This window comes from Hibiscus syriacus, unplaced genomic scaffold (genome assembly GCF_006381635.1).
Source record: "Hibiscus syriacus cultivar Baekdansim isolate YM2019G1 unplaced genomic scaffold, ASM638163v2 tig00111215_pilon, whole genome shotgun sequence".
NCBI classification, from domain to species: Eukaryota; Viridiplantae; Streptophyta; class Magnoliopsida; order Malvales; family Malvaceae; genus Hibiscus; species Hibiscus syriacus.
This window is the reverse complement of record NW_024063023.1, coordinates 248967-266202: the sequence shown is the minus strand read 5'-3', so window position 1 is coordinate 266202 and position 17236 is coordinate 248967. Positions and strand designations below refer to the sequence as shown.

The 17236-nt window shown below is 33.4% G+C and overlaps 2 protein-coding genes and 1 pseudogene across 2 annotated transcripts; 1 reads left to right on the top strand and 2 right to left on the bottom strand.

Moving 5' to 3' along the window:
- Positions 1 to 43: 43 nt before the first annotated feature.
- On the bottom strand, positions 44 to 2140 carry LOC120156341 (eukaryotic translation initiation factor 3 subunit G-like). Its single transcript, XM_039167665.1, has 2 exons — positions 1733 to 2140; positions 44 to 721 (listed from the first exon to the last, which is right to left on the bottom strand). Exons 1-2 carry the CDS (start codon positions 2067 to 2069, stop codon positions 183 to 185), a joined length of 876 nt encoding a protein of 291 aa, XP_039023596.1. The 5' UTR covers positions 2070 to 2140; the 3' UTR covers positions 44 to 182.
- A 5378-nt stretch (positions 2141 to 7518) lies between these two features.
- Positions 7519 to 9942, top strand: LOC120156340 (annotated as a pseudogene).
- Positions 9943 to 11831: 1889 nt separating this feature from the next.
- On the bottom strand, positions 11832 to 16331 carry LOC120156362. Its single transcript, XM_039167678.1, has 10 exons — positions 16046 to 16331; positions 15871 to 15914; positions 15324 to 15404; positions 13818 to 13925; positions 13622 to 13713; positions 13326 to 13400; positions 13182 to 13251; positions 12912 to 13013; positions 12645 to 12753; positions 11832 to 12049 (listed from the first exon to the last, which is right to left on the bottom strand). Exons 1-10 carry the CDS (start codon positions 16263 to 16265, stop codon positions 11832 to 11834), a joined length of 1119 nt encoding a protein of 372 aa, XP_039023609.1. The 5' UTR covers positions 16266 to 16331.
- Positions 16332 to 17236: the final 905 nt, after the last annotated feature.

Sequence of the window (17236 nt, the reverse complement as noted above, 5' to 3'; positions counted from 1 at the left end):
TGAGTGACACTCATGGTTAATGGTTTAACACGAAAGCCATTAGTGAACCAATAATTGACCTTAAATAGAACATAAAGTCATGTAACAACATAGGTTTAAAAGAAAGTTGGGGTGGTGGCCAAAATCTGCACTTTAGACGGTTTACTGCAACTGTTGACATAACCAGGAAGTTGATAATCTTTCTAGTTTGTTCTCGGGGTCGCCCACTCGACTCGGAGGATGAGATTGTCATAACCATATCCATTCAGCTTGTTAATAGCTCTTTGGGCATCCTCTCGGTTCACAAAGTTGACGAAACCAAACCCTCTACTTGTGCCCGTCTTCTGATCCATAGCAACATACACACGAGTCACAGCACCGAATGGTCGGAAAAGTTCATGCAAGTCGGGCTCCCGGGTGTCCTCAGATAAGTTGGTTACCCTAACGGAGTTCTCATCATTCCTGCGTCTCATATCTGATCCGGTGGTTCTCTCAGCACCAGCTCTCATGCTTGGTGGAACGTAAGCTCCCTTTCCAGCTCCGGGAGCAGCCACTGAGGTCTCTGATGCTGCAGGTTTCTCGACAAAGGTTTCGACTGGAGTAGCAAGATCCTTGTAAGGACATTTGGAAGTCCAGTGATCACCTTTCTTACCACATGTACGGCACACCATGAGAACCGCACCTCCCTTGCTAAGTTGAGCCAAACTGTCCCCTGCAGCCTTCATTTCTTCCTGTTTGGTACCTATAAACAATTGTGTCGTAGACACATGCATTTGTACAAAAACGTCACAACGGGAGCATGCCATAAAAAAAACCTTCAAGACCTATGCTGAAAAAACACACAATTTAGAAAACAAGCGTTTCTTGGATGTTGTTAATGGCCTCGGAATGAAGCCAATAAATTGGTTTAACCATTCAACAATCGAATACCGATTTAAAAAAGATGCAAACAGTTTCCCCATGATCATTCCGCATTAAACAACCACCATTTGATTAAAACATGATTGGCAGAACCAATCCACCATTCTCAAATGAAACACAAAACCAGAAAAAAAAAAGTGATTACAAATTTAGGTGAAATTTCGGTATAAACCACTGGTCGGAAGACTGGGAAATGTACTCGAATGTAGTTAATGGCTCCAAAAGTGAAAAAAAATAAACATATTTCACTGTAAAAAAAGGCCACAAACAACAGCTATAGGTGGCTTACTGACCATTCACACAAACAAACAGCAACAATAGCTGATATGTGATTGGCTAATTGACCACCATAACCAAATTAATCAAATCATGCTCATTTAAGTGATACTGAGACCAATACCTTGAAACAATCCATATAAAGATGCAGTCAAATGCAAATGAAGAGAAATTTAACAACAATCAAATGCAGATTAGGAGAAATTTAACAATAACCAATCATCATAATCTAAAACTTTCAAATGATATATATATTCAATTTCATCAAATCTAAAACAATCACAAAAAAGTCTTAATAAAAAGGGGTAATTGGAATCTAACGAGTGCTCGGGGTGTTCAAGAAGAATCTCTTCAGTGGAAACAATCCATATAAAGATGCAATCAAATGCAAATTAAGTAAAATTTAACAGCAATCAAAACCACATAAGAGAAGATTAACAAGAACCTATCATCCTAATCTAAAACTTTCAAATTTATATATCCAATTTCATCAAATCGAAACCAAATCACATAAAATAAGACATTTTAGTGAAAAAAAAGGTAATTAGAATCGAACCAGGAGCTCTGGGACGTTCAAGAAGGATCTCTTCAGTGGAAACCATAGTGAGCCGACTCCCAACATCTTCACGCACCGCATCGCCGAACTTCTCCCAATTCCTCCTCTCCAAAGCCCGCTTACTCAAACGGGCCTTGGCCAGCTTTCGGACTCGGGTCGTCGTCGTGATTTTGACCTTATTACCCTCTTCGTTGAACTTGTATTCGATCACCTTTTTGATCCCGTTCTCATCGGGGCCGATAACTTCCTTGGGCGGCAACAAGAAGTCGAGATCGTCGTCTTCCTCTAGCTCTCCCCATCGGAGCTTGCTGGGCTCGGTTTTGTCGATCGCCATCATTAGGGTTTCGAGAGAACTTGGAGGGTGGCGCTTGTAGCTATTGAGATATTATTTAGACGATGTGGAGAAAGAGGGCTTTTGGCTTACTTTATATGCTTGTTACGACGTCGTCTTATTTTACCTCTAGAACAATTTTTATGGGTAAAATATACATTTAATACCTAAACTATTAATTTTGATCTATTTTAATACCTATAATTTTAAATTTTTCAAAATATACCTAACGTTATTTTAAATACGATTTAGATACTCTACTGTAACTTGTTCGTAGTTTTTATGCATGTATTTTTAATAATATTCTGTGAAACATGTTGTTTGATTGCATAACATTATATTTTGATAAGCATGATATCTTCGTCCGCATCACTCGTCAGGACCCATCTCCTTCTCATCATAATCCACCCCGCCATATTCTTCAGGTTCATTATCGTCCCATTCTAGCCTCTCATTATCGTCCCATCTCTCTTCTGCTACAAAAAGGGTAGAACAAACAAGGTCACTCGAGAAGTAATCACCTTAAACGATTGGTACTAAATTCTAATAAAAACAAAATTCTCTCAACAATCAAATCCTCGTAGAGATAATAATTGTCAACCTTGTAAATTATCGGACAAGGAAAACTCTATGTAATACCAAATATGAGGAGGAGGAGGAGGGGGTTTAACGACAATTAAGTGACACGTCAGCAAAAATTAACGGGAGATAATGGCGAAACCTTATCGAAACGAATTAAAAGTTCGATTATTGTATTACAAGTTTCAAAAGTTAGGTGACCAAAATACAAGCGCCTTAAAAGTTTAAGGACTATTTGTATACTTTACCCTATATTTAATACCAGGATAGCAGAGTCAAGAGGTGGAATTGGGCAAATAATCCAGGTGGGTGGATTATTTGGTCCAATAGAAAAGTATAATTATAATAATACTCCTCTATATATTATCTCAACCTTTAATTTTTCCCACCCAATAGCCCTAAAAGAAGTTTAAAACTAATTTTTTTTTACAAAATCTAATTAGATTTCAGATTGAATGAAGTCGCTTTAAATATGGTTCAAGTCAAATTTTGGATAGAAAATAAATTTTATTGGGTTGAGTCTGATTGACCGAAACCTGCTCTAACCTAACCCGTTTATTTGATTTTTAGGATAATTTCTTCATATTTAATGCCAGGATAGCAGAGTCAAGATGGTAAGGTGTTATTATTATTATTATTATTATTATTATTATTATTATTATTATTATTATTATTATGAATTAATTGATAATTGAGTCAACCTAGGAAATTAGGTCAACTATCATTGCTTGGAAGAAGTGGGTAACGATGGGAAATTAAGCCTAAAAAACTCCTTATTCTTCAACAACACCCCTCTCAATTTTGATTATACATGAAAGATACATGAACACATTGAAGTAGGTTTATACAATTATTTCGACTTAATTTAGATCGAAGATTTTTTATCTTAAATTCAATATCGACTTGATTTGGTCTTACTCTTTATTAAACTCGACTCGACACAAACTCTATTAGAAAAACAATCTCATAAGATTAAATACGAATCCGTCAGACTTGGGTCAAAATACCAATTATACATAAAACAATTATAATATAGTTATTAAGATGATAATTACACTTTCATACAATTATACATTAGAATTCAGACATACCCTAAAATATATCACGAATTAAATTAAATAATATAAAATACTCAACATATTATATAGTACATTATATATTTAAAGTGATTATAATTTATATATTAAATTTACCAAATTAATTATAAATTTGATAATAGATAACTAAATGACCCAAAAGCGAATTTACCAAATAAGTTTCTTTAGGTAATATATGTTCAAAGACAACTCTCAAGTCTTAACCAATTGATATTGAACGCTCATACCTTCGATATTCTTAATACTCGAACTCAAAACTCCAAAAAATAACAATAATCTTTTTATCACCGAGGTGTATTTGTTCGTGCAGTTTCTTTAGGTTTGAATAAAGAGAGCTACACAACTTAGAAATGTTAGGCCGACCAATTTCTTAAGGAGAAAATAACCTCAGTGACCAAAAATGTCTTATAATATACGATTTTAACCAACTTTTTTTGGATTTGCCAAAATGACCAACTAAATCGCAATGCGATTGATAATTCGTAACGCGATCTCCGGTATCGCAAATCAGTTTCCAGATTCGCAACGCGAACTTCAACTATCGCAAAGCGAACTTCGACTATCTCATTGCATTTTACATATTCGCATTGCGATAGTCCAAGTTCGCGTTGCGATAGTCGAAGTTCACGTTGCGATTTTCCAAATTCGTTGCGATAGTCGAAGTTCGCATTACGATTTATTCCAAATTCGTTGCGATTTATTCCAAATTCGTTGCGATAGTCGAAATTCGCGTTGCGATTTATTCCAAATTCGTTGCGATAGTCCAAGTTCGCGTTGCGATAGTCGAAGTTCGCGTTGCGATTTATTCCAAGTTCGTTGCGATAGTCGAAGTTCGCGTTGCGATTTATTTCAAATTCGTTGCGATAGTCCAAGTTCGCGTTGCGATTTTCCAAATTCGTTGTGATAGTCGAAGTTCGCGTTGCGATTTATTCCAAATTCGTTGCGATTTATTCCAAATTCGTTGCGATAGTCTAAGTTCGCGTTGCGATTTATTCCAAGTTCGTTGCGATAGTCGAAGTTCGCAACACGAACTTGGAATAAATCGCAACACGAACTTCGACTATCGCAACGAATTTGGAATAAATCGCAACGAATTTGGAATAAATCGCAACGCGAACTTCGACTATCGCAACGCGAACTTGGACTATCGCAATGCGATAGTCGAAGTTCGCGTTGCGAATCTGGAAATTGATTTGCGATACCGGAGATCGCGCTGCGAATTATCGATCGCATTACGATTTAGTTGGTCATTTTGACAAATCTAAAAAAAATTGGTTAGAATCATATATTATAAGACATTTTTGGCCACTTAGGTTATTTCTCTTTCTTAAGTCATTTCTTTCTGACTTGAAAAGTTGTCAAAGGCAGTCTACAAACAAAACTAGGCCAATTGGCCAAAACTAATAAAAGTAAGGGTAAACTACCCTCTTGGTCACCCAACCATTAGGGTGTTTCTATTTTGCCACCAAACTACTTTTCAGTGAAGGCACAAAGTTAAGAAAATCGATCAATCAAGTTACCGGTCTTAACTTCGATTTAATTCAATTAATTTAATTATATATATTTAAAAAATTTATCAATTTAGTCCACAACATGCCGTCGTCAACCCCTATATTTTGTCAACACTATTTATTGGTCTGGTTTATTTTTTCCATTTGTCAATTTAGTCCATAAATCTTCCGCTCCAAATTTTGTGTGTGCGTGTGTTTTTTTTTTCTATATTCTCCGAAACCCTTCCTATTATCTCATGGATAATTTCCAAAAGAAAGATTCATTTGTCATATTTTAAATTGAGATTGAATTATAGAATATATAAATAATATATATTTAATGTGTATTATAAAAAATTTAAAAAAGAAATTGCGTTAAATGGTTAATTGTAGTGTTTTAATTGAATTTTTAAATTAAGTGACCCAAAATAGAAACACCCCAATAGTTGGATGATAGATAGGGTAGTTTACTCTAAAAAATCATGTCAATACGACAATAGCGTTAAATTACTTGACATTGGTCCAAGAACCGAAACTTCCAGTGTTGTATTTGTTCAGACAACTGTTAACTAACTAATTAATTAATTAAGGAAATCAATTACTTTAAGGGTAAATTACACGTTTAGCATTAAACTATCAGTTTTAGTTTGTTTTAGTATTTAAACTTTTAATTTTTCAAAATCATACCTAATATTTAGTTTTTGTTTCATTTTAATATCCCACCGTTAAAAACTTAACGGACAGGCTAACGGGGTAAAACTCTGGTAGACAGACGACCAATCCGAGTAGTGGATAACGACAGAATGACGAGTCAACCAACATAATCCAGTTTCAAGTCCATCTGATGGTCGATGATGGAGATCGGAGAATGAAGAAGTCGAAGAGTCTGCATTGATTTGGGAAGATTGAGGTATTTTCCGGTGAAACGGAGGCTGAAATCACGTTCAGGGATCGTAAAGGTGCAAGCTAGAAAGTTTGTGCTTCATCGACCGACGGATGCGACGACCAATGACTGTAGACATGATGACATGTGAAACCCATCTGCTAAGTTTTTAACGACGGTTACTAAAATGAAATAAAAACTAAACATTAAGTATAATATTTTAGAAATTAAAAGTTTAAATACTAAAACAAATCAAACTTGATAGTTTATGTACTAAATATGTAATTTACCCTTGATTTAAATACTACAAATATTGCCCACGGATTTGGCTTCGATTTTGAATGTTCTCGTGAGGTGGGCCGTGTTGGTGTGCGTAGATGACCTCGTTGGAGCTGAGTCACATTTTAATATTAATGAAATAAAAGTCTGATTCGAATCAAATCGAATCGAATAACTTTTAATCGTAGATGACTGTTCTATCTAAATTTAATAGGTTTTGATCATATCTAATCTTATAAGTTCGATATTTTTTTAATAAATAGAATTAAGATCAGATCAAGTTTTGTAAAGGATCGAACTTAAGTAAGATTAGAGTCTAAAGATGAAAATCTTTGACTCGTTCATATTCGACATAATAATATAATTATTATTTTTATATATTTAATAATGATTTTTAAAAATAATCTTCTTTTTAATTTTTTTTTTCAATTTGATCTCTGTTTTATCAATAAAATACATAACAATCATGAAATTATATTTAAATAATTATTTTTATCGTTTAACTTTTAAATGTTATAAAATACTCCTTAAATTTATTAAAATATTTCAAAACAATCATTAAACTTCGTCAAAATTATTATCAAAATTTTATACTTAACTATAACGTCACAATGATTGTCTTATAATATTTCTATAAATTTGATAACTTTATAATATTTCAAAGTTTAGTGATAAAAATAAGGATAAATTATGCATTTAATACTTAGACTATTAATTTTGGTCTATTTTAATACTTAGACTTTCAATTTTTCCAAAGTCATAACTAACATTTAGTTTTTTTTTATTTTAATATCCCAGTAAAAACTTAACATTTTGTTTTGAAAAGAAACGAAAGTTTAAGTATTAAAACGGATCGAAATTGATAGTTTATGTACTAAACGTGTTAAAATTTTAATAACGAAGTACGAAAATAAAAATTAAACATTAGTTATAATTATAAAAAATTTAAAAATTAAAATGGATAAAAATTAATCGTTTAGATAAACGCGTAATTCATCATAAAAATAATTATTTGAATACCAAAAAGAAACTTCACGTTACTTGTCTTCAGCGCATTCTCGCCTTCGTATAAAATTACCGCTCTCCTTTCTCATAAACAACGTCCTCTTCATCTCTTAGCTGCCAACTCAGCTAGCGACGAAAAACAGAAACTGTCACTGAACGAAACCAAAAGTTATTCAACTCGTCGAAGTCGACTCACTTCCCCGCCCTTTTTCTTAGTAGTTGCCTGGAATCGGGCTCGAGTTTCGCAGTTTGAACTCGGTTCGTGCTTGGATCTGGTAAGGCTTTAAGGTAATCACTGAATTCTGATCGTTTCGAGATTCGTACGGAATCGTCTTGAATGTTTCAGTGGAGTTGATAAAGCGACTTGCCGTTCGTTTTTTGTTGTTGTTTCGATTTCGTTGCGGTTAGCACGTTTTCGGTGAGAATTTTGAGGTTTGGTTTGGTTTGCAGTGTTGTATTTTGTTTGATCTGGTTGTTTACATGGTTGAATTTAAGAAGAACAACAGGGAATTTAAGTTAATATCCTTAATCTCGTTATTGTTTAGCCAGAGTTTTAAAGTTATGCTTACTCATCATTTTAGCTTTGTTTAAGTTTTTTACTGAAGTTTTTCATTTCTTTTTGCTATGTTTGTTGTCAAATGCTTTGTAAATTGTCAAATTGAAATGTTTCTGGTTGAATTTTTTATTTAGGTGTGGTTTTTGTAGTGATTTTCTGTTTTCTATGCCTCCATTGTAGTGACTCTATGGCTCCATTTATTTTCCCTTGGAAAGGATTAAAAAGAAAGATTAAGAAAATATAAAGTAGCTTAAACCAATTGTCATTACTTGAGGCAGGGGTTACTCAATGGCTGGATTTCGTTCTAGATTCATGTCAATCAATGTGTTTGTTAAGAAGGAAAAAAAGAAAGAAAGTATTTGCTTCCTTTGTCTTCTTTTTTCCTCCCTAAGAAACCAGTGTGTCATAGTATTGCTTTTAGCTTTGAACATTATGTTTTGGCTTATAGCGTGTGTTTTAGTGTTTGGTTCTTTCCCCTTTCTTGTCATGTATAAGCAGAAGAGTTTTTGGGATTAAGCATTTCTCAAGTTGCTTTTCTATTTACAGGTAAAACAGAAGGTATATCGCAATGAAGGCACTTATTCTTGTTGGAGGGTTCGGAACACGTTTGAGGCCCTTGACTCTTAGTGTTCCTAAGCCGCTTGTCGAATTCGCTAATAAACCCATGATCCTGCATCAGGTATACTTTTGAACTATGATTGTTGTTTTCTCGAAGCAAGTTTGTTTATTTTGTGGAATAATGTTTAGTTGGATGTTTTGCAGATCGAGGCTCTCAGGGCTGTTGGTGTTACTGAAATTGTGTTGGCTATTAACTACCAACCTGAGGTACATTAGGGTTCTTCATGTGTAAAATTTAATGGAATGACCCGAAAGTTTAGTGGATTAAGTGTTCATAGGCTGACCGGTGGCCACTTTAATTTTGTAGGTGATGTTGAACTTCTTGAAGGAATTTGAAGCAAAACTCGGGATCACGATCACATGCTCTCAAGAGACGGAGCCGCTCGGCACTGCTGGTCCCCTTGCTTTGGCTAGGGACAAGCTTGTTGACGAGTCTGGTGAACCGTTTTTTGTCCTTAACAGTGATGTTATCAGTGAGTATCCATTCAAAGAAATGATTGAATTCCACAAAGCTCATGGAGGAGAAGCTTCCATAGTGGTAACCAAGGTAATAATTAAGCTCTTAAGAATTTTTTTGTTTTGAGTTTCAAGTTATTTTCTCCGGAGAGATTGTAATACTCGAGTTGAAATTAAATAGGTTGATGAGCCATCGAAATACGGTGTGGTGGTGATGGAAGAATCGACGGGTCAGGTGGACAAATTCGTGGAGAAACCGAAGTTGTTTGTTGGAAACAAAATCAATGCTGGGATTTATCTGCTGAACCCTTCGGTTCTTGATAGAATCGAACTGAGGCCGACCTCGATCGAGAAGAGGTCTTCCCGAAGATTGCAGCAGAGAAGAAGCTGTACGCAATGGTCCTTCCCGGGTTTTGGATGGACATTGGTCAGCCAAGGGACTACATTACTGGGCTGAGACTCTATCTAGACTCCCTGAGGAAGAAAGCTTCAACTAAGTTATCCACTGGTTCACACATTGTGGGAAATGTTTTGGTTCACGAGACCGCAAAAATCGGAGAAGGATGTTTGATCGGACCAGATGTAGCGATCGGTCCAGGCTGCGTTGTTGAGTCCGGAGTCAGACTCTCTCGCTGCACCGTGATGCGCGGAGTCCGCATCAAGAAGCACGCTTGCATATCCAGCAGCATCATCGGATGGCACTCCACCGTTGGCCAATGGGCTAGAGTAGAAAACATGACTATTCTCGGGGAAGACGTCCACGTATGTGACGAAATTTACAGCAACGGCGGGGTGGTTTTGCCTCACAAAGAGATCAAATCCAGCATTCTTAAGCCGGAGATCGTCATGTGACGACGACTTCCGTCTTCCAGGTAAAAATTAAGTAGTAAAGCATGTTTAGTCGGATTGCATTTTTGTTCATTCGAATCTTGATTTTAATTTATAATTTAAATTCAATTCAATCATAATTTAATATAGTAAAAACATAATTTAATTCAAAATATTACTATCAAGGTACGTTTGGTTCACGGAATGTAAGATTACCGACAGAAATAAGATTACCGGCTTGAATAAGATTACTGGGAATGTTGCATTTTTGTGTTTGGTTCGTTTAGCAGGAATGTAAGATTACAGTGTTTGGTTAAAGGAATAAAAGATTATTAGAATATATATTTTACTAAATTGTCATTATTATATATTTATTTTTTTAATAAGTTGAATTCTACTGTAATTTTATTATAATTAATTTATATAGTTTCTTTAAAAATTTTAAATTCATAAAATTTATATAATTTTTTTTACAAAATTGAAAAGATAAATAGATTTAATGAAAGGGTAAAATTTTATTTTAACATCTAAACTTCATATAAAATTTTAATTATGAATTTTTTTTTGTAAATCTAAAATAGTTTAAAGATAAATTTGTAATTTAACCTTCGTAGAATTTTTTTATTCAACGACAAAAGAATGATATTTTAAAAAAAAATTAAGGACATTTTATTCTAAAACGCCGGAAATGTAACAATATCTAAGAGAAAAGAGAATCACATTCCCGATAATAAGTCCCAAAAATACCACTATTGAAAATAAAAGATTACAAGAGGTTTGGAATGTTTGAAATTCAAATGAGGGAATGACATTTCATTCTCCTGTAATAAAAATTCCCCCCAAAAAAAATTAAGGATTACCAGTGTTTATTTATAATCCCAGTGTGATAAGATTTTATTGGTGGTAGGCAGCCAAAAGTAAAGTGAATAGGTACTGGGATAGTACATATACGGACCCCGGATGTTATACTTTGGTAAAATTTAATCTTAAAATTTTAAATGATTATCATATTTTAGTTAACATGTTAATGATTAGCTTAGATAACTTATAAATTTTTAACGAAAAATGATGAATTTAAAACATAATGAATAGTTAATAATCTTAACTTTTAATATTCGAGAAATTCAATAAAACAACACTCAAGTGGTGGATAAAGAGTGAGAAAATGGTTAGGTTAAAATGAGTTTCTTTAAATAAAATATTTATTTAAAATTTTAGTTTGATTAATATAATTATTATTTTAATATTATGAAAACTATGAGTTTGAATGGTCTACTAAATTCTAGATTTAATTGTTTTTTTTTAATTTCTTCCTATTTTAAATTTGGATAAATTATATGTTGATCCTTTTAAAATCTTGAATTTAATTATTTTTAGATCGTCCTGAATTGGAACCTAACTCGGATATAAATACTTTTTAAAACCCTTTGAAATTAGATAAACTTTAATCTACTATTTTATCTATTTAAATATTTTTTAAGTAGGTTTTAAATTTAAAATTAAATAAATTTGATCATTATTTTGTTTCTATTTATATTTATACCTCGATATTTCATCATGGTTTTGTCCTTGATCATAAACACAAAGTTTTCCTTGGTAAAAAAATTTAAACATAAAAATATGACAAGCAAATTTCATTGTACGGTCGTGTTTAGGGATGAACGTATGATTTTATATTAAGAAAGCAAACTTATATTCGGAGAACTTGGTGTTTTGTCTCTCCCATACTCGGACTCGGGTTTAAGTTTCGGACATGAATATGTTTAACTATTAATCACTTATGTCGTTCCGACTCTTCATTTTCTTTAAAATACTCGTGTCCGATATTCGTATCTATGATTTCGAACTCGAAATTTTTGTTTGCAGAGAGCTAGTAGTAGGTCATGGTACAACAGATTTCTATCACAGAACTGGCTTTATACCATGGCCTGTAAATGTCGATGTCAAACTTTCTAGGTTAATCGTTAAGAATATCAATCAAATATGAGGACGAAGACGATGAATCGAACTTCTGCCGAGTTTCAAATATGGCAATGGTCCATGGATGAAGAGTGTAAGAGGAAGTATGTTTCGTGTTTGACAAGTATATATAGTTCGGATTGACACGACACAACACGAGACAAGGTACGGACCTGGTATGATCCGATTGAAATCAAAATCCAACAACTTTTTAACACTGTCCACCTGTTCAGGCACTGTGAAAAATAACAAAATCAGTGAGCATAGGGAAACAAAAGTATGCTAAATGATAAAATCGGAAGCAGATAAACCTACGATCATATTCATAGTTCATTTAGTTGTTGAAATACTAGGCAATAGGGTGGCCGGTACCAGTCCTAGGGTTGATTGCTATTGACGGGTTCATCGTTCTTGAAATACTCGTGTTCGACATTTACAACACATACCCGACTACGAATATGGGATATGACCCTCCAAATATGTGAAAAAGCTTAGAGAAAATACCATGTCAGATTCGTAACCGTATCCGACACATACACCCGGCACATATCCGACTATGGATATAGGATACGACCCTCCAAATATGTGAAAAAGCTTAGAAAACACCACGTCGGATTCATAACCGTATCCGACACAAACACCCGAGTTCGAGTAACACCGGCATATAGCTCAGACCACTGACTTCTCTCCATGGACTTTACGAAATCGATTAACTATATTTACAGCCGACAAGAACAGGCAAAATGGTAAATGCACCATAACTTGTTCAAACATTTCTATTCAATAACAATTCTTTTTCGGTACATGGAAGCCATGTTTACTTGGGTTTACCTGAACTTTTGTTGTACCTCTCCATAATGCTGAGTCCGGATTTAGTCATTACCAGATGGTCTCCGGTAAATAGAATCTTAAGCGACTTATAAAGCAAGCAAACAGATCCCTGCAACAATTTAGAAAATGTAACTACGAGCTTTGTTCATCTTAAATCGTTTGAGAAACATTTGAGATATCCAGAGTTGAATTTGTTTAACTTTATTCGTTTATAGCGACTATTTGAAAATCTTCAAGAAATTGCATAAATCGAGATTAAGAACTCACTTCTGTGTGGCCTGGAGTGTGTATAAGCATAACGTCGTCTCCGAGGCTCCATGGACCGTTCCCCTCCAGCTTCATCTCGACATCGGCAGTACAAACTTCTACCTACAGAGATGATAATAAAATGCAAGTAGCATGTTAGCTTCAAATTCGCATTTATGGCCCGACTAGCGTTCAATATGAATTAATGTAGTGACAACCATTTATAGCCATTTTCTAGCCCTTATATATATATGAAAATGCATATCAGAGGTTAAGGATGATGAAGCTAACGTCTTCCGAGTGCAGAATCCGATCACAGCTAAACCGCTTTGACCACTTCCCATGATCTGCAACATCATCCCTGACCATAACAACATGGATCAGAAGCTTTTTTCCAAAAGATACAGAAATAAAGATATAAATTTATTATCATACTTGTGTGTTAGAAACATATAGCACACCCCGCCCAGCGTCTCGATCTTCCTCACAAGTTTCTCGGTGAATCTCGGGCTTCAGAGAATTAATTTAGCCATGTTAGTTCAACCTAACATGCTGATCCCCAACACGAGACCGTGTTAGATACGAGTATGTTAAAACTTTTTCGATTTATTCGAAGGTACTTGGAGGGTCATATCCCATACCCATGTCCGGGACTATATTGGACATAGGTGTTGTATACTTCGAGAAAAATGAAAAGTCGGAACAACACAGAACCGAGGTATGATATTTACCTATCTATAAGTATATTTCCGTCAGGATGAATGATCAAGAAGGAAGCAGCTCCATATGATTTCTCAGAATGATATCCACAGTGATAAACACCCTGAAAAGTAATCATATAGCCATGGTGATTAAGGCTGTTAATCCAATAAACATATAATACAAAAATCAGTCTTGAAAATACAGTAAAGGAATGGTATGAGTTACAGGAAGTTTCTCTTCGTCTACTGGGATGGGAAATGTGTTCTGAGCTTCGACGATATCGGGAGGAGGTTCTTCGGTACGGATCGAACTTGTTGGACAAGAAAGCAAGGCCTGAAAGTATCAACAGTCTATGATAATAAACCAGTTGCATGATAGTTGATACAAACATAAATGCAGAAAGGAATTCAACTGTTTCGATGCAGGGATGTAAATGAATATAGCTTGAATGAACAAGGTTGTGTCCGTGTTCGTGTCCGTTTGATTGTTTTTAAAGGCGTTCATATCCTCCGGTTCGTATTTGTTCAAATTTTTAATATCGTGTCCGTATTCATTTGTCAAATTTTAAAGGTATTCATGTTCCGTTCTTGTTTGTTTTAATTTTTAATAATGCGTTCGTGTTCATTCATTTATTGTTTGCAAAAATATTAGTTTAACATTTATAGACATGTTCGTTTAATGTTCACGAGCATATTCATCTGCAAGCTTAAAATCGGTAAAATTATGTCACAAGTGCTTCAGATTCATACTTTAAACTCTAATATTTAAGATGTGAAAAAATAAAACGTAAAAAGCATATAAACCAACCATTAAAAGAACTTGTTAATGAACATAAACGAAAGAGTCGATAAACGAGCTTGTTCGTGAACATAAACGAACTGAACACACATTTATTTGTGTTTGTTCGTTTATTGAATGAACATAAAAGTTTTGTTCATACTCGTTTTTTTAAACGAACGTTATACGAACAATTCACCGAACGTTTTGTTCATTTACAATCCCACGAATGCATATGAGAACCGGTAAAATGATACCTGGAGAGCCTTGAGCCGGTCCTCACCGGAAGTTGGCTGTTTATAAACTGCAGACATTTCAGCAACTCTTGTGAAGACTTGCTGACAACAAACAGAAATAAAGAACATTAAAGTAAGAATAAGATCATTAAGTAAAATTATAATTTAGACCTTTAAATTTTTTGAAAATTTTAATTTGACCTCGTAAAACTTTTAGAAATTTAAATTAAATTTTAAATTTTTTGAATTTTTAATTAAATCCCTCCCATAATTTTTAAAAAATATCATTAAACCTCAATTTTTTTCAAAAAAAATTGATTAGAACTTAATTTTTAGGGAAAAAAATAAACTAAACCCTTCAAAAATTTTAAAAATCTTAATTTAAACCCTTTAAAGTTTTTTAAAATTTTAAGTTAACCCACTGATCTCTCACATTTATGAACATAAACGAAAGAGTCGATAAACGAGCTTGTTCGTGAATATAAACCAACCATTAAAAGAACTTGTTAATGAACATAAACGAAAGAGTCGATAAACGAGCTTGTTCGTGAACATAAACGAACTGAACACACATTTATTTGTGTTTGTTCGTTTATTGAATGAACATAAAAGTTTTGTTCATACTCGTTTTTTTAAACGAACGTTATACGAACAGTTCACCGAATGTTTTGTTCATTTACAATCCCACGAATGCATATGAGAACCGGTAAAATGATACCTGGAGAGCCTTGAGCCGGTCCTCACCGGAAGTTGGCTGTTTATAAACTGCAGACATTTCACCAACTCTTGTGAAGACTTGCTGACAACAAACAGAAATAAAGAACATTAAAGTAAGAATAAGATCATTAAGTAAAATTATAATTTAGACCTTTAAATTTTTTGAAAATTTTAATTTGACCTCCTAAAACTTTTAGAAATTTAAATTAAATTTTAATTTTTTTTTGAATTTTTAATTAAATACCTCCCATAATTTTTAAAAAATATCATTAAACCTCAATTTTTTTCAAAAAAAAATTGATTAGACCTTAATTTTTAGGGAAAAAAATAAACTAAACCCTTCAAAAATTTTAAAAATCTTAATTTAAACCCTTTAAAGTTTTTTAAAATTTTAAGTTAACCCACCGATCTCTCACCAATTCTCGAACCGTATAAGCGAACATATTAGTAAATGCTAAACAAATTGAACACAAAAAACTTCAAAACTAATAAACTAAACAAACAAACACGAACACGAAAAATTGTTCATTCAAGCCCTGAGTAATTACCGGAGCCATCCATCGGCAAGTATCACAATCTATGCAGGTATGATCTGCAAAGCCAGATTAACAATCAACACCAGAATCAGCTTAATAACCCTTCAACAAATGAGCTCATCAAAGTAACAATTTACCACAAATTACAGCAATTTTCTGGGAAATCAATCAAATAAAGATGATTTACCTACAAAGAAATCTCCGTCGACATTCTGGGGTCGTCTCTGTCGGACCCATTTCCCAGTTTCCGATTCCACAGCCGGGCTTTGAACTGCTTTAACCGATGAATTTTTCGACTCCCTTAATTTCATTTGAGCCCTGCTTGATGAATTCTTGGGCTTAACAACAGAAGAAGGAAGAACTGAGCCAATACTCGTAAGATTGATAGCTTTGTTCGTGAAAACCATGGTGAACTTTCCCACGCTTTCTCTCTGTTTTTTTCTTTTTCAAGAAGAAAGAGAAAAGGTAGGGATTTATAGAAGTTGGAGAGTGTAGCTTGAGTAGTGAAATTGTGTTTGAAATGGTTTTTTTGACATAGCTGACACTAATTTTTTTAATATCTTTTTTTTGATATCGTTTGATTAATATTTTTTGAAGTAGAACCTATTCTTTCTGTTGAGCTGGCGAAAGACGCGTCCTCGGAGATGCGCCTTACTCGTGCTTTCCCTGAGTTGGATGTCACGTGTGGAAGACGCATCTCCGGGGACGCGCCTCTCGCCAGCTCGACTTTAATAATAAATATTTTATTTTTATTATTATTATAAATTAATAATATATTATGTAAAGTGTTTCGATTATAATGTAAGAATTATCAAATGTATTTTGTTAATGTGTGTTAAAGGTGGAGTGAATTATCTACATTAATATGATATAACAATATATGAAAACCAGTTTTAACTTTATTGTAGTTATAGGAAAAATGTATGAAATTATAATATTACACATATGGTTATATTATTATTTTTGATTTTGATTATCGATCTATTAATTTTATCAGTTAATTATTTAAATGTTATCAATCTAGTCATCTCATATCAATATTTAACGAAAATATTGATGCATAAGTTAATAAATTAGTATAATTACATATTAATCTTCAAGACTTACATATTTTATGAAATTAGTCTTATTGAAAATTTAATTTAATAAATTTAATCCTCCAATCAGAACATGAAATGTGTCATCGTATACATAAATTTTTAATAACTTTTAATTTGTTTAATTTAATATTTTTCTCTACTTAGAAGGTGGAATTATTATTATATTTTAAAAAAATTATAACTAATAATATTAATTATTATATTAAATAAATATATTAAAAATATTTATGTATTTAAAAGTTAAAAAAATTATTTAGGTGTACATACATTGACAAATT

Excerpts from the sequence above, each read along its gene's own strand:
- LOC120156362 (XM_039167678.1), bottom strand. The coding sequence starts at position 16,265 with ATGGTTTTCACGAACAAAGCTATCAATCTTACGAGTATTGGCTCAGTT. Across the intron at positions 13,926-15,323 it reads ACCGGCTCAAGGCTCTCCAG|GCCTTGCTTTCTTGTCCAAC; the intron begins GTATCATTTTAC and ends TGATACTTTCAG. Across the intron at positions 13,252-13,325 it reads TATATGTTTCTAACACACAA|GGATGATGTTGCAGATCATG; the intron begins GTATGATAATAA and ends TGTTATGGTCAG.
- LOC120156341 (XM_039167665.1), bottom strand. The coding sequence starts at position 2,069 with ATGATGGCGATCGACAAAACCGAGCCCAGCAAGCTCCGATGGGGAGAG. Across the intron at positions 722-1,732 it reads TGAACGTCCCAGAGCTCCTG|GTACCAAACAGGAAGAAATG; the intron begins GTTCGATTCTAA and ends AATTGTTTATAG.